Source organism: Gymnoscopelus braueri (assembly GCF_963280865.1).
Source record: "Gymnoscopelus braueri genome assembly, chromosome: 14".
NCBI lineage: Eukaryota > Metazoa > Chordata > Actinopteri > Myctophiformes > Myctophidae > Gymnoscopelus > Gymnoscopelus braueri.
Genome location: NC_137619.1, coordinates 52,712,757 through 52,739,506, shown reverse-complemented (window position 1 = coordinate 52,739,506; position 26,750 = coordinate 52,712,757). Strand labels below are relative to the sequence as shown.

Genomic DNA, 26,750 nt, shown 5'->3' with positions numbered 1-26,750 from the left:
GGGGGTCACAGTTCTCTCTGACCTCCATTCTCCCATAGTATTTTATCTTCATTGACCTGGACCAGGGTGTGTTCCTGCAGTCCTCGGACAGTGTAATGATCGCCGACATGCTTCTCACAGTAGGAGACATTACACGTCACACAGGTCTTGATGGCTCGACGTGTTTTGCTGGAGCAAACACCACAAGTTGGACTACAGCCTGTCTGCTAGAGAGCCTGCAGCACACAGTTCAATGCTACGTTAACAGAGAGCTCAGGACGGGTTGGGTAGCTCCTCTCACACTGGAGGCACACGTAGTCTCCTGCAGGGCCTGGCTGGGACCAGTAGGTATTGATGCAGAGCTTGCAGTAACTGTGTCCACAGGGGATGGAGACTGGGTCCCTCAGGATGGAGGAACACACAGGGCATCTGGCATGGTCTGCAGTCAGTAGACTGGAGGTCAACTCACTGGGGAGAGGAGGGTGAACAGAGATAGACATAGATAGTGTTAGAGAGAACAAGATATGGGTGCAGAGTGAAAGACAGAAACAATAGTCTACTATAAAGCCCCGTTCAGATATACAAGATTCGCAGGCAATGTGTCTGCATATTTGATTTTGGTGTCATGTGTGAACGTGTGCACATTTTGAATACTGGAACACCATGCCGGCAGCATCATGACATTGCTTGCATATTCTGCATAGAGTGCGACTTGTGAATATATCGCCATCTCCATTTTTCAACTTTTTTTAAAAATAAATCAGTGCTATAAACCTTTACGTCTGTGTGTGGGTTTTACAAATATTGAACCAATGAAAAGTATTAAAAAGCGCTTCTGACTAAACTAAACTTTTTTCCATCATTGATTAGAACAGGGGTTTTCAACCGATGGTCCGCGGACCACTGGTGGTCCACGGAGGTATTGCAGGTGGTCCCTGGCTATGCATTAAAAAAATAAAAAAAAACGTTTTATTTATTTATTTTTTTACTTTTAATAACTTACAGGAGTTCTTACTGTATGGTGTGTGTGTGATATGAAATGTGAGCTTACCATAATCACAGTAATCCCTAATCATATTCCATCATATTCAAACAAAATCACTGTATTTTATTAGATATTATATGGACCCACCACGCACAATAGTGGTGGTCCCCAGGTTGCTCTTAGTCAGGATGGTGGTCCCTGGGTCAAAATCAGTTGAAAACCCCTGGATTAGAATGACAAAGTCAGACCGAAAAAAAGCACATAAATGGCCAAAAACCTCCCAACTGTTCTTTTTTTTCAAATACTTCAATGGAAGTGACATAAGTCATAAAAATCGAGTGAACAATCTATCATATTTACAATGTTATAAGTTAATGCTTGATCATTCACCCATTTAAACAAGTGCTATAACAGTCATTCAGATCTATGCATTAGCAGATCTAGCTCTGTTAAGACATACAAGCGCGTACATACGGAAAGGAATTAGCTGGAATATTGTTATGGAGAGAGCGAGGTCTCTCAACTTGGGTAGCCTGCCCTAAAGTAGGCCTACGTCCTTCTGGGAATATATGGAACATTTAAGGATATAAACCCGACACCTTCCCCACAGCGCAGGAGCTCGATCTTCATGTTGTGGGTGGATAGGTTTTTTCAGGCATTTCTGGCAACTTTGCTTTGCTTAACATTCCAAAGTCTTCAGTGATGACCAAGCTTCCTCACCTCAGCTCAGGAGAGATAGTCTGTCTTTTGAAGCTCATGGGTCGATCCATTGACTTGCCACTCTTCATGGACACACAGCTGGGAGAGGGACAGTCTGAGCTCTCCTTCTGGAGCCTGAAAACCATGCAGCCAAAGCCTATAGCTTGCAGAAATAAAAATAAAGTCAATCATCATCATACAGTATTTCTGCAAGCAGGCCAAAGGCCTCAATTACTGAATATCTTTGTTTTAGCATGTACTATAAAAATATATAATTGTAAAACAAAAAATAAAATCAACAATTAACTTCTATTATTATCAATAGTCATTATCCTATATCAAAATTGCCTAATGGGTGGACGTGGACGTCACAAACGTAAAATGCAGACTTGCAATCCGCACCAAACTTGGCTCAAATGCTGTTCAGGGGTCTGGCACGAGAATCATCACACAAAGAAAAAAAACTAAATTGCACACATACTGTATGGGGTACTTCAGCAGTGTTGCAGCAGTGTTTAACACTTCAAATGGCAATACCTCGGTGACCCTTGCTCTGATCAGCGCAATATAGGACTGGATTTGAAGACCACGTAGCGGCCTTCAAATCTAGTTCATTAATTCAGCTGTCTAGATTTTCTCACCATGATGAGTCTTGATGAGGACCACCTTCTTTAAAGTTACAATGGTGATCCAGGGACCAGTCACTTTTCACGGACACACTGCAACGAAGCAGAACTTTATATTGGCAAACGATATATATTGGTAATCATAATAATTATTATTATTACGATTATTCATCATTCATGTTATTGCACTGTCACATAAACATAGCACTGCTTTCACATTATACAACATGTAATGTATGACGCTTACGAGACATTTGTTTCCACATTCACGCTGCTGTTTACATTAATGACATCGCTGTGAATGTGTGGAAGAATCTCCCGCATTATAATGTTAAACTTGAGGGACTCAATTAAATATTCCCTGTAATCCATACTGACAGGCTCCGAAGGAAGTAGTTTAGGGAGAGTTTGATTTGCATTTGATTAACGCATTTTAAATATCAATATCGGTCAATCATGCTCATTTCATTTTGAGAATCCAAAATAACCGGGAGGCACGATTAAAATGAGATTAATTGTGCATCCCTGTAGAGTTAGAACGGTGTAGTTTCTACAACCTGAGGTATTTTTTGGTTTCTCACCACGAGTCGTCTGGATGAGGTACATCTCCTTTGAAGTTGTAAGGTAGACCCATGGACCAGTCACTTTTCATGGACTCATAGCTAGGTGCAGGAGACCTGCACCTGCACAAGCTGAAATAGTAGGGGGCACTAAGTGAAAAATCGCTACGCGGCGGATAAAAGCATGAAATTTGATACAGATGTCCCTTGGGTCATCCTAAAACATCCTAGAAGGGGTGCCCAAAAAAATCTTAAACAGGAAGTGAGTTATGGACAAAATCCAAACTGGCCACCTAAACTGTTGACCGTTGACTCAAAAGACACCAAAATAATCTCCAAAAAGCATAAAATGTGGCACACATGTCCCTTGGGTCATCCTAAGACATCCTAGAAGGGGTGCCCACAAAAATCTGAAACAGGAAGTGAGTTATTGACCAAATTGAAAATGGCCGCCTAGTGTTGTCGATTGACTCAAAAGACAACTAAAGAATCTCCAAAAAGTATAAAATGTGTCACACATGTCCCTTGGGTCATCCTAAGACATCCTAGAAGGGGTGCCCAAAATAATCTGAAACAGGAAGTGAGTTATTGACTAAATTGAAAATGGCCGCCTACAGTGTTGAAAGATGCAAGATACCTAAAGAATCTCATAAAAGCATGAAATGTGGTACAAATGTCCCTTGGGTGATCTGAACGCATCCTACAAGGGGTGCCCAAAAAGGTTTTAAACAGCAAGTGACCGCCTAAAGCAGTTGACACAAAAGAAAACATAAAGGGACATCATAAAAGTGTATAATTTGGTACGTACATTGAGTGCTTCTTAATATATCCTAGAAGGGGTTATTTATTTGTTTGTTTGCTTGTTTATTAAACCTTTTAGGAAGGGACCATGTTGAAGAAATTCTAAATGGCTGTTTAAACAGTTGACCATGGCAGTCTGCATATTATGCAGACTCAATACAACAGGTTATGCAGTGCATAACCTGCCGTATTTTGTAGTCTACCTTCTGTTTTCATTTCTACATCACTTATTTATTTTACTTTCTGCATTATTTTTTATTGTACTCTTTGAATCTTCTTTATTTATCTAACTCTCTGCATATTCTTATTTTACTCTCTGCATCTTATTTATTTTGCACTCTACATCTTCTTGCTTGTTTTACACTATCTTCTCATGTATTTTCTTCTTGATCATTACTGTTTTTTTGTGATTAGTGTTTAGTAACTACATGTATTCATGTGTGCCATTTCGCAATTACCAGCACATTGGCATAATGCTCTGCAAGGTAACCCAGCATCCCGGCATCTACACTTTCTCGAACAGAAGGGCTCAGCTTTGCAGCCACACTTGAGTTCTCTACAAACTTAAGCAGCCTCTGGCAAGAGTGTCCATAAAGGTGTCCACGAATCAGCGACTTTAATCCATCCATATTTGTCAGGAGATGGTAGAGATTGCATAGCTTTCAGGCTTCTGGACCAAATGCCAGATTGGCTGCTCGATTTGAATATTGTAGCAGTGCAGCCCGTGTGGGAGGAGTGTTTTCCATTGAGAGACTATTAAAACTTTTTTTGGCACCCCTTAGGATGCATTCAGATCACCCAAGGGACATTTGTACCAAATGTCATGCTTTTATGAGATTATTTTTTATGAGTGTATTTTGCATCATCTGTCAACACTGTACACGGCCATTTTCAATTTAGTCAATAACTCACTTCCTGTTTCAGATCATTTCAGGCACCCCTTCTAGGATGTCTTAGGATGACCCAAGGGACATGTATGCCAAATTGTATGCTTTTATGAGATTCTTTAGTTGTCTTTTGAGTCAATCGACAACACTGTAGGCGGTCATTTTCAATTTTGTCAATGACTCACTTCCTGTTTAAGATTTTTTTGGGCACTCCTTCTGGGATGTCTTGGGATGACCCAAGGGACATGTATGCCAAATTGTATGCTTTTATGAGATTCTTTAGTTGTCTTTTGAGTCAATCGACAACACTAGGCGGCCATTTTCAATTTAGTCAATAACTCACTTCCTGTTTCAGATTCCTTTGGGCACCCCTTCTAGGATGTCTTAGGATGACCCAAGAGACATATGTGCCAAATTGTATGCTTTTTGGAGATTCTTTTGGTGTCTTTTGAGTCAACGGTCAACAGTTTAGGTGGCCATTTTGAATTTTGTCCATAACTCACTTCCTGTTTAAGATTTTTTTGGGCACCTCTTCTAGGATGTTTTAGGATGACCCAAGGGACATCTGTATCAAATTTCATGCTTTTATCCGCCGCGTAACGATTTGGCCATTTTTGGTGGTTAGTACCCCCTACTAAAACCAAACAGATGTATGCTGTCAACCAAAGCATCAACAACAACAATAATAAGTTATTATTATCATTACTACTACTACTACATGCATATTGTACTACAAACACTAATGCTAAGTCGCAATTTAGAGAACTGTTAAGATACAAGTTAAAATGGAGATTCATGGACCATTCACTCTTCACTCTAATTTACACTGATACGCATCTAAATACCAAGTCAATTATGTAGGATAGAAAAAAGAAACATCTTGTGCTCCAACCTGCTCTCTTGAGTTCCGGTGGTTGTTTTGACGTGACCATGTGGAACCATAGAGGGCTCACTGTCCACAGCCACATCACTGCTGGCAGGTAGCTCTGTCTTCCCTTGAGTCTCCTGGATGATACTGTGAATACCACTGTGTCTTATTCAATGTCGTGTCACTCAAAGCAAAGGCAAAATAAATATTGTCGGAATCAGGTAGGACTGGGCGATATACAAAATAAAATATGCTATTTGCTCTGTGATGGCCTGCTATTAGTGTTGTCATTGGATTGCCTTGAATATCAACTCTGCTCTTCCTAGGTGAGCAGGGAGGGGCATTCCTGCATTCCTGCTTCATGGCTCATGGAGGGCACCTGGCAGTGGCGGAACAAGTCAAAGCCGGGCCGGGAGGCAGAGTGCATGAACACCGCCCCCCCGGACCGACCGCGCACAAAACCAGGCTACTACCATTTTCTCTCTGACTAATCCAAACACATTTCAGAAGGAGTTCAGCACCACTTCAACTAATGTGCAGCAACTGACAACTGTAAATGTTTAGAAGAATTGATGATCATGCTTTAAATGGGCCCGCTGCCTGTCGCTCGACATACTAAAAAGGCTGCTAGGGCTATGACAGCTCTCAAAAACTGTGATTACTGATATTGGTGGGATGACTTAGTGCTCTCACTTTCACAGAATGTAATTTTTGATACATACTCATCAGTAATGCCTATATAATTAGTAAGTGGTTAAGGCAAATAATAGAACAGCTATAACAGTCAGTACAGGCGATTGTGTCAGTTTGCTTATCATTTAAAACCAGAAAAGCCAATTCACAATATTACAATATCAAAAATCCCATTAGATATCAAGTAGATATAATATTGATATATGGATATATTGCCCATGCAGCCCTCATTGGGCCTCATGCAGCAATAAGTTCCTATTGTTTCCTCTTACATTTCTTCCTAAGTGAATTCCTAAGAGAAGTTGTGTCAGATTCATGAAACGTTCTTAAAAGGCAGAATTGTTCGTAACTATGTTCTTGATGATGATGAATCCCAATCCTCGTAACTTGAAGGGGTGTGCCAGTTCATCCTAATTACCATAGGGAGCCGCCCCACCAATCCCCATATAAGGCATGACTGCATGGCTCTGCCTGCAGTCACACCTGTGTGTGATTGCTGCACACAGAAATCACAGGAAATCACACACACAAATAAAATTGAGAGAATGAAGTAAAGAATACCTAAACTATAAGTCTACAGATGGTGGAACACCAGACTCCAAACATAAAAATAAATAAATTAATAGTTCTGTGGAGGTACTTCTGAAGTAGACAGCAAATTATTTTATTTAATTAATGAATGTATTTTATTATTTCTCTCACATTAATCAACATATCACCACTAGACATCAATGTACATTTGCTGTACGGAATTTACCAAAACAGGCCTATTTCTTTCCTATCTTGGGAGTGTGATCCCTCCGTAAAAGGGCTCGATGGTCAGAGGTTTAGGTATTAATTACTCAACGATTATTTCCTACAATAAAAACCACACAAAAGAGGACGTGTCTTTTTTCCTTTTATGCCATCCACTCTCACAAACACACATAATACACACAAATACAATTAAACCCTGAATAAAACTGAGAAGAAAAGCCTAATGTGCCAGTCTGCGTTTATGAGCGGCTAGCTTTGTCCTAGTCCACACGCTAACCCTTTGTTCACAGTAGTAATTGTTGTAGGTTCTTAGCAGGTAATTTAACTGTTGAAAATGGAAATATAAACACATATAAGCAACCAATAATGAGCATAGCATACTACGGAAAGCAAAACTTGTACAGATGGAATGTTTGCACAACTCTAAGTTATGTTTGCAGCTTATTACTCCGTACATACCATTTCCCCCTCCAATCTCCATCGAACTTATTTCACACTGAACAACAACAAGTTCGGCGCATGCGTATAAGCCCCATAAAAGGCGCAACTTCCTTTGGAAGAAATATATGTTAAATGTATTTTACATTACAACAGTTTCACCAGCCATAAAGTGCCATACCGATAATAGGTATATTGCCCCTGAGTATAATGAATTATCCATAATAATCTCCCGCACCAATCAGAAGTTTTAGGACGTTTTAATACTGTTTTAATACTGCTAAACGGTCTTTGTTGTAATAACCCTGATAGTCCGCTAGATGGTACTAACTTTCCATGCGTTATACGGTATTTAACCCCTGAAAGTTCCACACCTCCCATTTGGGCTGTGTTGTAAACAAAACAGGCCACACATACTGTAGCCAACATGCATAATGTAAAAAAGTATTAAATAATTACTATTAAATATAAATAGACTCAAAAAGGTCTCGCAAATAAATAACTAAGGTGGTTATAACGAATACAAAAAACACCTTAATTTTACTTAAGGAGGTCAGCACCACCGCCTCGCTCCTAACTGAGTGTTGGTTTTGCCCTCTAACCACTCAGCGCCCTCAAGGGATACCCGTTAACTATAAAATAAATGCACACAACACACAAAAGTCTTTAGTCTTTTTTGTTTGGGTACCCTTCAAGAGGACTTATCAACCTATTGTTGATCTTCCGCCGGAATGAGGACCACCAGCCTCCGTACGTCGCGATGAAGGATGGTTGATTGCCACGAAACCTCGTCCTTCTTCACCTGGGACCAGCTGATGGGTGCGCACGGACAAGTCCGCACCTTGACGTCCCTTACGACACCCCGACCATCTGGAACTGCTTCCACGACACGACCCAGCCGGAATCGACCCCGCAGAGCGTTCTGGTCCGCCACCCACACGACGTCGCCGACAGCCACGTTCCGGGATGAAACGTGCCACTTCTGCCTGACGAACAGGTGTGGACCTGCTAGCTGACTCCATCTCTTCCAGAACTTATCCACTTCCAGTTGGACCGCCCGCAGCCGACTGAAAGGGTAATCAGGGAAGTCGAAACCCCTGGTATCTCCCTCGGGGTCCACTCGCCCTAACAGAAGCGAGTTTGGTGTGATGATGTCCACGGACTCCTCTTGGAGCTGAGTCCGGGCACCAATCGGTCTCTCATTAGAGAGGTTAGCAGCGAGGAAAAGAAGAGTCTGGAATTCCAACGTCGTTAGGTCTTCAGTCCCTCCCACGCTGCTCAGTGCTCTCTTTATGATGCGGACAGCTGCCTCTGCTGCCCCGTTGCGGTGCGGTGAATCTGCTGGGCTAAACTTCCACGCCCAGTCGACTCCAGTCACAGCCGCTCTGTGTTGGACCATATCTTTATTTATGGCCGCCAGGAACGTGTAGAGGTCCTCCAGTGCAGGTCTTGCCCCTACAAAATTGGTCCCCTGGTCAGACCATAGCTTACGTGGATGGCCTCTTAGAGCAGTGAACCGCTGGAAGGTCTGGAGAAAGCCCTCAGTTGACAGGTCAACGACCAAGTCCGCGTGAATGGCCCGTGAGGCCATGCAACTGAAAACCACACCCCAGACTTTCTTCTTGACGCGATTCCTCACCGAGTCCCTCACAGTGTATGGCCCGAACAAATCCAATGCAGTGTACTCGAATGGACGTGCAGGGTTTGTACGCTCCACCGGGAGATCACCCATGATCTGAGTGCTTAACTCAGCTCTCCTCTTCCGGCACTCCACACATTTGTCGATCACCCTGCGCACAACTCGCGGGCCCTGCACAATCCACGCCTTTCCCCTTATCCGCAGGATTGTTCCAGCAACCCCCTCATGATTGATGCTGTGAGCCTCCTCGGCCAGGAGGGTGCTGAGCCGCGCTCCATACGGGATCAGGGGAATGCCACCGCTCTTGCTCGCGGATTGGATGCGACCACGGCACAACCACAGGCCTGTAGCCTGATCTTTCCCCACCACCAAGCGATTAAGGGTAGTTGTGGGGAATGACACACCTGCTTGGGCAGCAAGACACAAGTCCATCAATGCTGCCTCGCGCTCTTTGACCAACAGTACAGCCCCCCGTTGTACACGATGGTTGGTTTTGCTGAGCGACATATAGAGGAATCTGCGCACATAGCCCACAACCCCACAGAAGAACGACAGAGAGCGATTTTTCGTCAAGTCCACTTGATCGATGAGCCCCGTGCCCCACAACTTCTGTCTTCGGTCATCAGGCACTGCTGTCGCAGATCCTCCGTCTGTTCCTGGTATAGGCCCTGTGTCACTGACTGTTGACAACCCATTGTCGTTGACTGGCAAAGCAACTTTGTCACTGCCCTGGTGTTGTCTTAATGCCTGGGCCCTGGTTGTGACGGCAGAGAACGCCTTCCTTTGTAGCGTTCTCACCTCCTCTCTTGACGCAGCAGCTACCTCTGCAGCGGATTTTATGGGCCATTCCCCGAGCGGTTTGATTAGGAACGCTGGACCGTTCTGCCATATAGAGCCCTTGTCCAGCTGCTCGGGAGAACACCCATCCCTGGTGACGAGGTCAGCTATATTGTCTTTCTCGGAAACCCACCACCAATCTGTCACTGGCCCCGCCTTCTGGATCTCTCCCACCCGGTTGGCAAAGAAAGTTTGGAAGCCATAGCTGTCTTTTTGTATGGCTCCCAACACCGTCTGGCTGTCGATTAGGTGAAACCATCGTTCAATCTCCAGACGGCCTTGCTTCTCCATGAACTTTCTAAGCCGGGAGGCAAAGACAGCCCCGCAGATCTCCGCCTTCACAGCGTCGCCTTTTTGGTCTAGTGGAGCCAATTTGGCCTTTGACTCCACCAAACGCACCATGGTCCCGCTCTGGGTTTCCCAGCGAAGGTACATAACAGCACCATAGGACTCCGAGCTCCCATCGGAGAATGTAACTCCCCAGGGTTTGCCCACCCAGCCGGGAGGCGTAATACACCTGGGGAAGGAGACCGAACTCAAACGTGCATACTCCCGAAATAGGACGATTGCCTTCCGTCGAAGTTCGTCAGGTAGCGGGGCATCCCAAGTGTCCTTGACTAATTGCCCGGCCGCCTGAAACGCTTTCCTGACTAAAATTACACCCTTCTGCTTCATAGGCGTAGCGAGGCCGATGGGGTCATAGAGTCCCGCCACCTGACTCAGCAGCACACGGCGTGTGAGAGGGTCTGGCGTCTTCTCCTCCACTTCTGCTTCAGCGAGGTCCTCCTCGACCCGCATTTTCCTCTTCCTTGTGGAGAAATTGACCCCCACCATGATGAAGAGCCTGTCCTCTTCAACAAGGTAACCCACCCCCAAGGCTTTGTTGTCCTCTTCCCGCAACTGGTTGGGCAACAACAATGTCTCAGGCTTGGCAGGTCCTTCCTCTCCCCTCCCACTGTGGCCAGACCGCACCCAGGGTTTCAGACGGAACCCCCCAGCTGCCAGAATGGTCGTGACCCCCTCCAGAATCTCACCCAGTCTTTTAGGGTCATTGTGGGAAGCAAATAAATCATCGACATATGCGTTGTCAACGATGATGCTCTTCTCCTCCGCCCGATCGCTGAACTGAGGCAAGCAGGCTGTCTCTCGCATAGCCACCTGCGCGATGCAGCCGGACGGCCTGTCCCCCATGTTGACCCTCACCACAGCGTAGTCCCTGATCTCCTCTGCTGGTGAGTCCCTCCAGAGGAACCGGTGAAGGTGCACCTCCCTCTCCTCCAACCACACAGAGTTATACATCTTAGAGATGTCTCCGATGGCGGCGTGCTCCCCTTCCCGGAACCGCAGCAGCACGGCACGAATGGGGTTCAAGACGTCTGGGCCCTTGAGCAAAATACTGTTCATGCTCACGCCCTTAAACTCCTGACTGCTGTCCCACACGATCCGGACTGGTGTGGAGGTGGAGTGAGGGTTAGGAGCGACAAGGTGGTTGATCCACCACACAGCTCCGTTCCATCTGTCCATCTCAACCTGCGACAGTAGAACAGCAGCCCCCCTTTCTAGCATGTCATGCATCTGTCCTTTGTAGGCCTCTTTCCACGCTGGGTCTTTTTCAAGGCGCTTCTCAGACCTCCTGAATGTGGCCTCAACTGCTCTGCGGTTATTTGGAAGTGTAGAAGGGTCCTCCTTCCAGGGATAGCTAGCATCCCAGTGCGGCTCCTTGCTGTGTGCATCCTCCAGTCGGTAGGTTAAGCCGCCCTTAATGACCTCGAGCTCTCTCTCGTCGGCCAACGACATCTCCTTCCCTCCAGGCGCACACCTGCCACACCGGCAGCCGCCACACTTCGGATCACAGGCGGCCCCAATGCTGTCCCATTCGAGCCACTTCAAGACCTCAGAGTTACAGATAGCCATAGTCTTAGCAACTGCCCCGCTTCGTCCTGGACCGCTTCGGGGTACCTCGACCGTGATGGCCTCCGCTCTCATGGTCCGGGCGCAATGGGTTTGAGTCAAAGTCGCTCTCTCGACCACCTCAGACAGTTCAGGATGCACCCCGCTTACAGTCTTCCCGAGGGGCCCGTCCCACAGCACTAGATCACCGTGTCTCCTCATCCGTTGAGGAGCGAGACGACCCTCCCGCGCGCTGATGAGCATTTCAACCTTGTTAGGCCGCCGCAGGTCCCCTGACTTCACATCACCCGGAAAGAATCTCTCTAGACGCCCCGAGTCCACAGTGTAGCCCACCCTTGCGATCTCGTCCAGACCATAACAATACATGTCATGGTTGCTCCATGTTCCTCTCTTCGTCCCCACCTTCAGGCCCACAGAATACCTTTTGGTTTCGACTTTTGTTATCATCCCCCCAACCCCATGCACCACAAGCGTGACGGGCTCTCCATTTAGACCCAGTCTCTCGGCTGCCTGGTGGGTGACATAGTTCGTATCCGATGCCATATCGATTAACGCCCCCACCCAGTCCCCTCGCTTCGTTGTTACATCAAGTAACATGAAAAGAACTGGGCCATCGCTCGACCTCTCACCGTCCGCACACACAGTCGTTGCTTTGTTTGTAAAGGCTTTGCGAATTATTTCTAACTGCTCGGGCGACAGCTTCGCTGCAGCCAGTGCGGCCTCCTGCTGCTCTGTAGGCCCCCGAGCGCTCCTCTTCTGCTCCACCTTGGCAACACTCCCCTTAGCAGAGCCTTCTCTACTGCTCTTGGCACTGGTGACACCAGGCGATGGTGCTTTGTTGAGGCAGAGCATGTAGTGATGGTCGGGTGATGCCTCACCCTTCTTGCATTCCGCTTTCCTGCATATAAAGTCTTTTGTGCAGGCCCCATCATGCATAGGGTCCAAGCACCTGTAACACGCCCTGGTCTTTCTTGCGTGCTCCCTCTTTTCAGCCACGCTGGCCTTTCGGAAAGATTTGCACCGATACAATAGTCCAGTGTGCCCTTCTTCCCCACAGACCACACAGGACCCCTGCGACGTGTAGCTCTCCCCGCGCACCGAGGCTCTGGTGTACGCACGCCGCTCCTGCGGATTTTTCCCTGTTGACCTGCTGGGAGGCGGTACCGGCCCGCCCGTCCTGGCAGGAACCGGTCGTTTAGTCTGTAATTGTTCGCGTCGCACCAGAATGGTTTTCTGGCCGCTCAGAAACGCCAAAAATCTGTCAAATCGGTTTAGCGCGGTGACCCCGTTCACTGGGTCACAACTATGTGCAAGCCACCGGTCAAGCAGATAGTGTGGCAACTTGCTCTCCAATGTACGGACTACTAATGGATTGTTAATAGCGCCTGCGCACCTCAAAGCAGTCAGGTCCAGTACAGCTCGCTCCACTTCTTGGATCAAGTGTAATGTCTCTCCCGGCTGATTTTCGCGCACTGCCGGCAGCTCCTGCAGCTCCATGATAATGTCCTCCGTAATCCGCGACACGTCACCATATCGCTCATCCAGCAAGTAAAACACATCTTGTGCGGTGTAACAATAGCCCAGCCTGAGTTCGTTTGTCACAGTGTCAGTTATACTGTCCCGCAAGTGATGCAGCAGCAGATCTGGGGAGCCCGACGGGTCAGCCATTCTTTGCAATCTGACCCACTCCTCTCTCCAACGGAAATAGCCCCTTCTGTCACCACTGAATTTGGGAAGAGCCATTCGGGCTATAGTTAACTTCGGCACCGCAGCAGCTACTGCAGCAGCGGCTAACCCTGGCGCGCCCTGCTGAACAAACCCACCGCCCTGCTGGGGCGGTGCTGGTACCTGCTGAACCAGTGGTGGCGCTGTTGGTGCTCCGATGCCTGGTGGTGCCACGTTGACTGGTGGAGCCACGTTAATGCTGACAGCCGGTGCAGTGAGTGATGGTAGGCCAGGAGCAGGATAGGTTTGAGGAGGCGTTTTGGGAGCGAGGTTGAAGGTAGGTGCCGGTGGCCCCAGCAGCCCACGCCGCCCAGGCAATGGCGACCCTCTCATGATGTCCTGAACTTGGCCCTTTAATGTTCTCATCACCTTTTTCACTTCTCGGTCAATGTCCTCAAGGGACTCCCGCATCTCAGCACCATTGTCTCTAGGGACAGAGTATGCCCACCGGTCTACTACCCCCCCGAGTTCAGCGACACCTGCGGCCAAGACATCACGCACTGTATCATACTGTGCCTGAGTAACATCCTGTCCCAGGCTCTTAGCGTCATCAAGGTCAGCCCCTAGTCTCTGTTTCACCTTGTGGTATTTGTTTGCCACTGTACAAGTCCATAATGTGTCCTTGAGCTTCAGCATGACATCATCGTACCTTTTCTTGCAGCTGTCTGCTCTCTGTGTCACACCGTCCACCACCGCATCATGGTCAGTGTCCCTGTCTGCTAGTAGAATGTCATCCATAAAAGCCAGATAATCATCGGTAACACTCCATAGTGCCTCATGGAATGATGTAAGCTTCATCTGTTCATTTGCCAGTGCATCCTCAGTGAGTACATCAAACCCCCTCTCAATCCTGTTCACACACTTGGAGAACTCCCTTTGAACGCCAGAGCGTTGAACCCTCAAGTCATCTAAAGTTGTCATCTCTTTGGCACTAAACAGGTGAAAAAAGTCACTATTTCCCTCAGTAGCAAACGGTGACACCCTGTGGTTGTACAAAGTCAATCTGGTGGCAAAACAGTGACACCTTGTGGTTGTACATAAACGGTGACACCCTGTGGTTGTACAAAGTCAATGCAGCCAAAACGTATGACCAGGGAATCAAAGTCACTCCTTTCCTTTGGTGATAACAGTGACACCTTGTGGTGGTATAAAGTCAATGCACCCCAAACGTAGATACCTTGACGTGGGCGTCTCCTTTGTGGTCCAAGATGGCGGCGATGACGTCACTCACAGGCCCTCCCCGTTAGCACACGTTTTTAGCATTAGCTTAAACTTATGGGGTCTTCCTACAATCAAGATGGCGGCGATGACGTCACTCAAAGGACTTCCCCGTTAGCACAACAGTTTTTTAGCATTAGCAAGCAACAAGTTCTTAGTAACGTCGATGCACTTTTAGCAACAAAGCATCCCTTATGACAGTTTATGCATCCATACTTTGCATCATTTGTGCATCATTTGAGAGACAAGACACAGTAGATGGGTAGTTGACAGCGTTTCTTACAGCCGCAACTACTTTCACTTTCAGTAGATGTAAACAATGGCGTCCACGGGTGCTTGCTCCGTTGTAACGGTGATGCTCCTCCGCCACGGTGACGCTTGTCTTTTGCAGAGTAGGCCTTGCTTCCACCGATCGTCCGTCCCGGTCCACCTCCATGCAGCGAGGATAGCACCAGCTCTCGTCCGAACCGTCGTGGTTTAGCACCCTTTCTCTACCAAAGACGAAGCTAGCCTAGCGTTAGCTTCGTCGCGCAGACTGGCTTCATAACATCGCCGTACATATACGTTTCTGTGTCTCACTCCCACAAGACACAGATGTAAAATAACCGCTGGTTATACCAGGATGTTAAATTACTGTACGGAATTTACCAAAACAGGCCTATTTCTTTCCTATCTTGGGAGTGTGATCCCTCCGTAAAAGGGCTCGATGGTCAGAGGTTTAGGTATTAATTACTCAACGATTATTTCCTACAATAAAAACCACACAAAAGAGGACGTGTCTTTTTTCCTTTTATGCCATCCACTCTCACAAACACACATAATACACACAAATACAATTAAACCCTGAATAAAACTGAGAAGAAAAGCCTAATGTGCCAGTCTGCGTTTATGAGCGGCTAGCTTTGTCCTAGTCCACACGCTAACCCTTTGTTCACAGTAGTAATTGTTGTAGGTTCTTAGCAGGTAATTTAACTGTTGAAAATGGAAATATAAACACATATAAGCAACCAATAATGAGCATAGCATACTACGGAAAGCAAAACTTGTACAGATGGAATGTTTGCACAACTCTAAGTTATGTTTGCAGCTTATTACTCCGTACATACCATTTCCCCCTCCAATCTCCATCGAACTTATTTCACACTGAACAACAACAAGTTCGGCGCATGCGTATAAGCCCCATAAAAGGCGCAACTTCCTTTGGAAGAAATATATGTTAAATGTATTTTACATTACAACAGTTTCACCAGCCATAAAGTGCCATACCGATAATAGGTATATTGCCCCTGAGTATAATGAATTATCCATAATAATCTCCCGCACCAATCAGAAGTTTTAGGACGTTTTAATACTGTTTTAATACTGCTAAACGGTCTTTGTTGTAATAACCCTGATAGTCCGCTAGATGGTACTAACTTTCCATGCGTTATACGGTATTTAACCCCTGAAAGTTCCACATTTGCTGAAATTAGCTGTTAAAAATGTTATCCATATTTCATGTTCAGGAGTAGCGTTAGTAGTGGATATAAAACATTTTATTACTGAAAGCTGGTGGGTGGATATGGAAGGTCTTTAAGGTAGCAGCTGCTTGGTATGTAATGGGGTGGAAATAGGGGTGTGGTGGGTGATATGGTGGTGCAAGGAGGGGTGTAGGGGGCTATGTGGGGGGTATGGGGATGGGTGTGACGGGTGGGGTATAGGGGGGCTTTCAGGTAGGAAGGGGACTGGAAAATGGGGGTGTGGCGAATGTCGGGGATATGAGGGTGGGGGTATGGGGGGTGATGAGGGTGGGTTGGGTGGGGGGTTATGGGGTAGGTATGGGGCTTGGGCTTCAACTCAACCGGGTCCGTTTGGGTTAGATTGTAATTTCAGAGCCGTCTCAAACATTTTCATGTCAAGGACCCCCAAATTGACATGCATTTGGCTGCGGACCCCCACCTGAAAATATTTTCTGCCAGGGAAAATGTTTCAAGATTTATCAAAATGTCTCGAAAATAGCCGATCTACAAGCTCAAAATGGCCAGTAATGGGACGTGTTGTGAGCTTGTAGATCGGCTATTTTCAAACAAAGGATAAAATAGGGTTAAAGTGATTAAACTGTTCTTCGTTTGCTGTGGACCCCCTGAAACTCCCTGAAGGACCCCTGGGGGTCCCCAGACCACACTTTGAGAACCACTGCTCTAAAGATATGATAAAAAATATTATTGTAATTTAAATCCTATATTATACAACTGTAGAATTGAAGAAACTTCGAGATTTAATTATTTTTGCACAAATATGTCACACTTAAGAACTCAAAGGCCAGCCTAAGAGTACTCATCAGTGTGTGTAGATTCTGTTCTTACCTGAGAACAGATCACAGCAAAGAAAACATTGGAGTATACCAAAATCTTCTTAAAAACCTCTTAAATGGGTCTAAGAAAAAAAATCCTCTTAAGAAAGTGTGCGTAGATTCTGTTCTTACCTAAGAACATATCACAGCTAAGAAAACATTGGAGTATACCAAAATATTCTTTAAAACTTCTTAAATGGGTTTAAGAAGAAATTTCCTCTTAAGTACCGTTGCTGAATGAGGCCCATTGAGACCAACCTGCCATTGTTGAGGTGAGAGTTATCAGGATCCATGCCTTCCAGCATAAAGGGCCGTTCACATAGAGCACGACTATGGCGATAACTATGGATATGTGGTTTTAGGTTGTAGACTTCCCACTCCCTCGTGGTAGTCTCTGTGTGTCTCTATCCCTGTTCCCCTCTTCCTGTTGTGTTTTTGTTTTAATTGTTTAAACTATATTAGTCTTTTTCTTGAGCTTTTCTCTGTTGTTTTCTGTGTTGGTTGGGTGCTGATTGTTTTTGAGCGTATACCACTATGGAAACAAGCATCGGCTTTTAGTGATTTGATTGATTATGGTCTTTTTATTGATTACGATTATTCTATTCTCTCCCTCTGCCTCTGGGTGGGCTCTGACACAGCTGCATGTGCAGTGCGTGTTTGGTGTGTGAACGGCCCTTCAGTCTTCGTCTTGAATCCTTCAACCAATGAGGAATATGACCTGCAGTTTTTGCACACACACACACACACACACACACACACACACACACACACACACACACACACACACACACACACACACACACACACACACACACACACACACACACACACACACACACACACACACACACACACATTATTTATGTCCACATAAACAGAAGTACATTATTTATGTCCACATAAACAGAAGTACAAGAATGCCTTGTACAAAGGACAAACACTGCCAGTGCAGTCAGATAATGGGAAAACAGCCAGTTACAAAGTGCATATAAGGCAGAACATTGTTACATACAATAATGTTGGCATACTTGTCAAACACAGCAGACAACAATCATGGGTAAAGGAAACAACGCCTCCTCCAAATTGAGCGGCTTCCTATAACACACACACACACACACACACACACACACACACACACACACACACACACACACACACACACACACACACACACACACACACACACACACACACACACACACACACACACACACACACACACACACACACACACACTTTAGATGTGAGGGTTAACACATTGTCCACCAGGGCAGGCTAATCACAAATGGACCCTTTACAGGTCTGTAACTCTGAGAGCAGAACAAGTTACTTGCTAAAAATCAGTAACGTAATCCGATTACCCCAATTTAAAAAGTAACTAGGCTACCAGTTACTTTCAGTTACTTTTGGATTAGGCCTACTTTTAAGCAAAACTCTATTTAATTAAATATAACTAGATATAAGTTTTACCATTTTAGGGGCAAGGCCACTTGGCCTTTGGTGTTGTCAACTTTTTGACAAATGCCAGGGCAAGAAGAATAAAGCGATGATTTTTAAGTCCACGGAAATAATGAATTTAACTTGAAGGTTAAGGATGATTAAATTTGTATATAGTACAAGAATAGTGTAACTATCTGTGAAATATAACCCATTTATTTCATAAAATTATATATTGGGAAATTACCAATATTTGTACAAAGTCATAGCCTATTGGTCTCGATGGGCCTCATTCAGCAACGGTACTTAAGAGGACATTTCTTCTTAAACCCACTTAAGAAGTTTTTAAGAAGATTTTGGTATTCTCCAATGTTTTCTTAGCTGTGATCTGTTCTTAGGTAAGAACAGAATCTACGCACACTTTCTTAAGAGGATTTTTTTTCTTAGACCCATTTAAGAGGTTTTTAAGAAGATTTTGGTATACTCCAATGTTTTCTTAGCTATGATCTGTTCTCAGGTAAGAACAGAATCTACACACACTGATGAGCACTCTTAGGCTGGCCTTTGAGTTCTTAAGTGTGACATATTTGTGCAAAAATAATTAATTCTCGAAGTTTCTTCAATTCTACAGTTGTATAACATAGGATTTAAATTACAATAATATTTGTATCATATCTTTAGAGCAGTGGTTCTCAAAGTGTGGTCTGGGGACCCCCAGGGGTCCTTCAGGGAGTTTCAGGGGGAACGAAGAACAGTTTAATCACTTTAACCCTATTTTATACTTTGTTTGAAAATAGCCGATCTACAAGCTCACAACACGTCCCATTACTGGCCATTTTGAGCTTGTAGATCGGCTATTTTCGAGACATTTTGATAAATCTTGAAACATTTTCCCTGGCAGAAAATATTTTCAGGTGGGGGTCTGCAGCCAAATGCATGTCAATTTGGGGGTCCTTGACATGAAAATGTTTGAGACGGGTCTGAAATTACAATCTAACCCAAACGGACCCGGTTGAGTTGAAGCCCAAGCCCCATACCTACCCCATAACCCCCCACCCAACCCACCCTCATCACCCCCCATACCCCCACCCCCATATCCCCGACATTCGCCACACCCCCATTTTCCAGTCCCCTTCCTATCTGAAAGCCCCCCTATACCCACCCGTCATACCCATCCCCATACCCCCCACATAGCCCCCTACACCCTCCTTGCACCACCATATCACCCAGCACACCCCTATTTCCACCCCATTACATACCAAGCAGCTGCTACCTTAAAGACCCTCCATATCCACCCACCAGCTTTCAGTAATAAAATGTTTTATATCCACTACTAACGCTACTCCTGAACATGAAATATGGATAACATTTTTAACAGCTAATTTCAGCAAATGTACATTGATGTCTAGTGGTGATATGTTGATTAATGTGAGAGAAATAATAAAATACATTCACATTCATCAGAAGTACCTCCACAGAACTATTAATGTATTTATTTTTATGTTTGGAGTCTGGTGTTCCACCATCTGTAGACTTATAGTTTAGGTATTCTTTATTCTCTCAATTTTATTTCTGTGTGTGATTTCCTGTGATTTCTGTGTGCAGCAATCACACACAGGTGTGACTGCAGGCAGAGCCATGCAGTCATGCCTTATATGGGGATTGGTGGGGCGGCTCCCTATGGTATTTAGGATGAACTGGCACACCCCTTCAAGTTACGAGGATTGGGATTCATCATCATCAAGAACATAGTTACGAACAATTCTGCCTTTTAAGAACGTTTCATGAATCTGACTCAACTTCTCTTAGGAATTCACTTAGGAAGAAATGTAAGAGGAAACATTAGGAACTTATTGCTGCATGAGGCCCAATATTTGTCACATTCAGCCCTGGACTTCACTGACTGTAGGGGTCACATTAATCACATTAGAATCACAGATTACAGATTTTATGTATTTTCCCCACAAGTTATTTTCATTCAAATGAAATGTGAACTTGCACTATCAATGGGCCTCATGCAGCAATAAGTTCCTAATGTTTCCTCTTACATTTCTTCCTAAGTGAATTCCTAAGAGAAGTCGAGTCAGATTCATGAAACGTTCTTAAAAGGCAGAATTGTTCGTATGTTCTTATGATGATGAATCCCAATCCTCGTAACTTGAAGGGGTGTGCCAGTTAAGCCTAATTACCATAGGTAGCCGCCCCACCAATCCCCATATAAGGCATGACTGCATGGCTCTGCCTGCAGTCACACCTGTGTGTGATTGCTGCTCACAGAAATCACAGGAAATCACACAGAAATAAAGTTGAGAGAATGAAGTAAAGAATACCTAAACTAAAGTCTAAAGATGGTTGAACACCAGACTCCAAACATAAAAATAAATAAATCAATATTCTGTGGTGGTACTTCTGAAGTGAACAAATTATTGTATTGAATTAATGAATGTATTTTATTATTTCTCTCACATTAATCAACATATCACCAGACATCAATGTAAATTTGCTGAAATTAGCATGTTATCCATATTTCATGTTCAGGAGTAGCGTTAGTAGTGGATATAAAACATTTTATTACTGAAAGCTGGTGGGTGGATATGGAGGGTCTTTAAGGTAGCAGCTGCTTGGTATGTAATCGGGTGGAAATAGGGGTGTGGTGGGTGATATGGTGGTGCAAGGAGGGGTCTAGGGGGCTGTGTGGGGGGTATGGGGATGGGTGTGACGGGTGGGTATAGGGGGGCTTTCAGGTAGGAAGGGGGTGGGAAAATGGGGGTGTGGCGATTGTCGGGGATATGGGGGTGGGGGTATGGGGGGGCAATGAGGGTGGGTTGGGTGGGGGTTATGGGATTGGGTTTGGGCTTCAACTCAACCGGGTCTGTTTGGGTTAGATTGTAATTTCAGACCCATTGAAAACTCTAAAAGCAGTTGTTCTCAAACATTTTCATGTCAAGGACCCCCACCTGAAAATATTTTCTGAGAGGGAAATGTTTTCAAGATTTATCAAAATGTTTCGAAAATAGCCGATCTACAAGCTCAAAATGGCCAGTAATGGGACGTGTTGTGAGCTTGTAGATCGGCTATTTTCAAACAAAGTATAAAATAGGGTTAAAGTGATTAAACTGTTCCTCGTTTGCTGTGGACCCCCTGGAACTCCCTCAAGGACCCCTGGGGGTCCCCAGACCACACTTTTGAGAACCTTTTTTGCTCTAAAGATATGATAAAAATATTTTTGTAATTCAAATCCTATAGTATACAACTGTAGAATAGAAGAAACTTTGAGAATTAATTATTTTTGCACAAACATGTCACAAGAACTCAAAGGCCACCCCCTATAAGAGTCCTCTTCAGTGTGTGTGTGTGTGTGTCTTCTGTTCTTACCTGAGAACAGATCACAGCTAAGAAAACATTGGAGTATACCAAAATCTTCTTAAAGACTTCTTAAGGGCCCGTACACACTGCAGGAGATTGGGTCCGAGATTGCTGTCGCCGACATTTTTTGGCGCTCGCCGACAAAACCTCCCGATCTGACGCAGATCGGCCTTTGATCTGCGAGATAATGCTCGCTCTGTGTGAAAGGTTCCGCGAGACGATGTGGCCGCGATTATCCGCTCTGCGACGGCTTTCCGACCGTTTTCAGATAACTACCATGTTAGATATTCAGCTCTGTCCCAGACAGGAGATCGGACAGTATCATACATTATGAAAGGGTCTGCGAGGAGATCCACGCTACAGCCAATGAGAGCACATTACAGCCACCGTGGCCAGGGGAGCGTCGCTGGATCTGACCACAACAAACAGTCCCTACCGCAATATTACCGTCCAGTCCTGTATTAAGTTAACATTATAAAACAAAATGAGAGAGTGAGCGAGCCTGGTGGGCTGTTTATTTTAGAGGAATTGTACAGAGAGAGAGAGAGAGAGAGAGAGACAGACAGACAGACAGACAGACAGAGAGTGAGAGCAAGAGCGAGCTCTGTGTGTGTGTGTGTGTGTGCGCAGCATGTGCTCGCTGTTATGAACAGCGTTGCCAGATGTTGCGAGAGAAATAAGCAACCAGGTCTATGAAAACAAGCCCAAGAAAAGGCCACTTGAGCACTTTAAACCTATTTACAAATACATTGGATATTTGAAAATAGCCGATCTACAAGCTCACAACGCGTCGCAGCTATTTTCAAATAAAAATCTTGAGAAAATTGTGGAATATTTTCCAAATCCACACAAATCTTGTATGGGGGTCAGTGATGGCATATATTTACATATTTACATAAAGGGGGGTCTGCGGACAAATACATATTATGTGTTGTTTAAACCACTGGTTTAAACAACATTAGGAAACAAGGCCAAATAAGCAACTACACAAATAAGCCCAAAAAATGCACCCCGCAACAACCAATATTTACAAGCAACTCTACAGAAAAACAAGCCCAAAGTCGCTTATAATAAGCGGACATGGCAACGCTGTCACTGACGGCTTCTGCGCACTTGACTGGGTAGGGTACAGCCACACATGATGGGATGGGATGGGATAGACGGGCGGAAGTCCCATACACACCCATGTTATCGCGACCGTTCTTCCGGTTTTAAACTTAACATGGGTGTGTATGGGACTTCCGCCCGTCTATCCCATCCCATCCCATCATGTGTGGCTGTACCCACTGCGAGAGGGAGAGAGAGAGAGAGAGGGAGAGAGAGAGAGAGAGAGAGAAAGAGCGAGAGAGGGGGGAGAGGGAGAGGGAGAGGGGCATATCACGGGATACGTCGATTAAAATGAATTGGAATAAACTCAAATGTATGTATTGGGTCTGACTCTGGAGATAGCATCCTAGTGAACTATCCTACAGTGTGTCAGCCCTTGTCGGGGATCAATCCTGTTGTGAAGACCACAACGATATTATGACAGCCGATTTCAAGAAATAAACTCCTGCAGTGTGTTATGCTTAACGATCAGATAACCCCCCGAGCACTTTAAGGTCCTGCAATGTGTACCTGCCTTAAGGGCCCGTACAGACTGCAGGAGATTGGGTCCGATATTGCTGTCGCCGACATTTTTTGGCGCTCGCCGACAAAACCTCCCGATCTGACGCAGATCGGCCTTTGATCTGCGAGATAATGCTCGCTGTGTGTGAAAGGCACCGCGAGACGATATGGCCGCGATTATCCGCTCTGCGACGGCTTTCCGACCGTTTTCAGATAACTACCATGTTAGATATTCAGCTCTGTCTGGGACAGGACAGCAGACAATATCATACACTATGAACGGGGCTGCGACCACCTTGCGAGGAGATGCACGCTACAGCCAATGAGAGCACATTACAGCCACCGTGGATAGGGGGGCGTCGCTGGATCTGACCACAACAAACAGTCCCTACCGCAATATTATCGTCCAGTCCTGTATTAAGTTAACATTATAAAACAAAAGGAGAGAGTGAGCGAGCCTGGTGGGCTGTTTATTTTAGAGGAATTGTACAGAGAGAGAGAGACAGACAGAGAGTGAGAGCGAGCGAGAGCGAGCTCTGTGTGTGTGTGTGTGTGTGAGAGTGTGCAGCATGTGCACGTTGTGTCAGAACAGCGTTGCCAGATGTTGCGAGAGAAATAAGCAACCAGGTCTATGAAAACAAGCCCAAGAAAAGGCCACTTGAGCACTTTAAACCTATTTACAAATACATTGGATATTTGAAAATAGCCGATCTACAAGCTCACAACGCGTCGCAGCTATTTTCAAAGAAAAATCTTGAGAAAATTGTGGAATATTTTCCAAATCCACACAAATCTTGTATGGGGGTCTATGATGTCACAACATATTTACAGAAGGGGGGTCTGCGGACAAATACATATTATGTGTTGTTTAAACAACATTAGGAAACAAGGCCAAATAAGCAACTATACAAATAAGCCCAAAAAATGCACCCCGCAACAACCAATATTTACAAGCAACTCTACAGAAAAACAAGCCCAAAGTCGCTTATAATAAGCGGACATGGCAACGCTGTCACTGACCGCTTCTGCACTTGACGTGCGAGAGAGAGAGAAAGAGAGAGAGAAAGAGCGAGAGAGGGGGGAGAGGGAGAGAGGCATATCACGGGATACGTCGATTAAAATGAATTGGAATAAACTCAAATGTATGTATTGGGTCTGACTCTGGAGATAGCATCCTAGTGAACTATCCTACAGTGAACTATCCTACAGTGTGTCAGCCCTTGTCGGGGATCAATCCTGTTGTGAAGACCACAACGATTTCAAGAAATAAACTCCTGCAGTGTGTAATGCTTAACGATCAGATAACCCCCCGAGCACTTTAAGGTCCTGCAATGTGTACCTGCCTTAAGTGGGTCTAAGAAAAAATGTCCTTTTAAGAAAGTGTGCGTAGGTTCTGTTCTTACCTAAGAACAGATCACAGCTAAGAAAACATTGGAGTATACCAAAATCTTCTTAAAAACTTCTTAAGTTGTTTTAAGAAGAAATTTTCTCTTAAGAACGGTTGCTGCATGAGGCCCAATGACTTTAGTTGATTTTTCACTATTTAAAATATAGTATTTCTTAAATATTAATAACAATAGCTTGTAGAATTTCCCACCATTGTAAATTGTTTTAAAATAATATTTTTTTAAAAGGAAAAGTTTTTCCAACTGACAGTGGCAATATCTAGCCTACCGGTATATGGTTCTGTATCAGTGTATGAGTCAGTTTGAGCAGATTTAATTCTAATTGGCTACTAAACTTCCCATTTGGATCAAAAAGGGTTATATTTATTGTCCATCAGAGCGGTGAGATCACGGCTTCTCTCTATTTTTGTATGATCTGTTTGCAGTTATTAATTTGGATTGCTGTTGATCCGACGTCGGGTTCTCTCTCTCTCTCTCTCTCTCTCTCTCTCTCTCTCTCTCTCTCTCTCTCTCTCTCTCTCTCTCTCTCTCTCTCTCTCTCGCGCGCTCTCTCATGCACTCTCTCTCTCTCCCCCCTCACTCTCTCTCAAAAGTGTTGCTTGGCTTCCACGCATTTAAACTGGAATATAGGCTTGCTACCACTGGTTATGTGCAGCGTTTCACTTGATGTTGAATCTCAACCAGAGAACTGTCTGGTGTCTTCGTGTCTACCATTACCATATTGACAGAGGTGCGCGCTGTGCGCTCTGCCCGTCTCCACGAATCCATTGCAGCCTATGCGGAGTGTGCGCTCTGGCGGGTGGTTGTTTGGTGTTATAATAATGTATAACTTGTTTGTAAAATTGATGAGGGGAAGGGAAGAATGTAATCCGCCTGTAACCCCCGTTACTACACACTGTAATCCAGATTACACATTTTAAAATGTAGGCCTGCTGTAAAACGTTACCGTTTTTTTACTCTGATTACGTAACGGCGTTACATGTAATCCTTTACTTCCCAACCCTGTTTGAGAGTTATGGGGGTCCTTGAAATTAAAGGGTTTGAGAACCACTGATCTATATGGGATCTATATTTTGAATTTCCCCTTACAATGCAAGTGTCATTATATTTTGAGTAGTAACCCTACCTGAGACTGAGGAGACCCGAGATCCGAGTAGGATCCATCTGGATCTGGTGACGGATAGTATCCCAGGTTGATCACCGGCCGGGGAAACGGTGCTACAGCGGGAAGAGTCGCAATAAGTGTTGAGTGAACATCATGTTGTTTACGGCATTGGTTCTCAAAGTGGGGTCCGGGGACCCCCAGGGGTCCTTGAGGGAGTTCCAGGGGGTCCCCAACTAAATGATAGATTAGGCACCAAATGGACCCTTATGGGTCTGTAACTCTGAGAGTGTACAAATGGAACCAAATGGACCAAACGGGTCCATTTGGTTCCATTTGTACTCTCAGAGTTAAATTGACATAGATTTTACAATATAAATTGCGGTCCAAGTGATAGAAATGCCATTAAATGGGGGTCTGTAGCCCTAATGCATGTCAAACTGGGGGTCCTTGAAATTAAAATGGTTGAGAATCACTGCTAGAGCCGTAAAAAAATCTTCTCTTATGGGGGTCCCTGGCATATCTTTTGAAATGGGGGTCCGCGGGCTAATAAGTGTCAATTTGGGGGTCCTTGAGACCTTGACATGAAAAAGTTTGAGAACCACTGGTTTACGGAAGCGAAACAAACTCGAAAAACGCTGAGCTTAGGTTTGTAAGTAACTCCCGAGTGCTGAGCTGAGCTAGTTTCGCTATGTCCTTCCTATTATTGTTCTCTCTAGAGTTGCTGAAAGTTTAACTGTTACATTACATTACATTACAGTCATTTAGAGGAACATCAGCTCGGTCTTGTCCAGGTTGAGCTTCAGGAGGTGCGTCGACATCCACTCCGAGATGTCAGCCAGACAGGCAGCAATGCGTGCCTCCACTTGTGTGTCAG

At 45.1% G+C, this 26,750-nt stretch overlaps 1 protein-coding gene across 1 annotated transcript; it reads right to left on the bottom strand.

The window, feature by feature from the left end:
• LOC308099925 (uncharacterized protein) lies at positions 1-26,750 on the bottom strand. The gene is made up of 8 exons (XM_080448789.1): positions 26,627-26,750; positions 17,983-18,049; positions 17,213-17,672; positions 5,415-5,552; positions 2,871-2,981; positions 2,305-2,382; positions 1,685-1,798; positions 1-447 (listed from the first exon to the last, which is right to left on the bottom strand). The coding sequence occupies exons 3-8, from the start codon at positions 17,257-17,259 to the stop codon at positions 207-209; spliced, it is 729 nt and encodes a 242-aa protein (XP_080304915.1). The 5' UTR covers positions 17,260-17,672; positions 17,983-18,049; positions 26,627-26,750; the 3' UTR covers positions 1-206.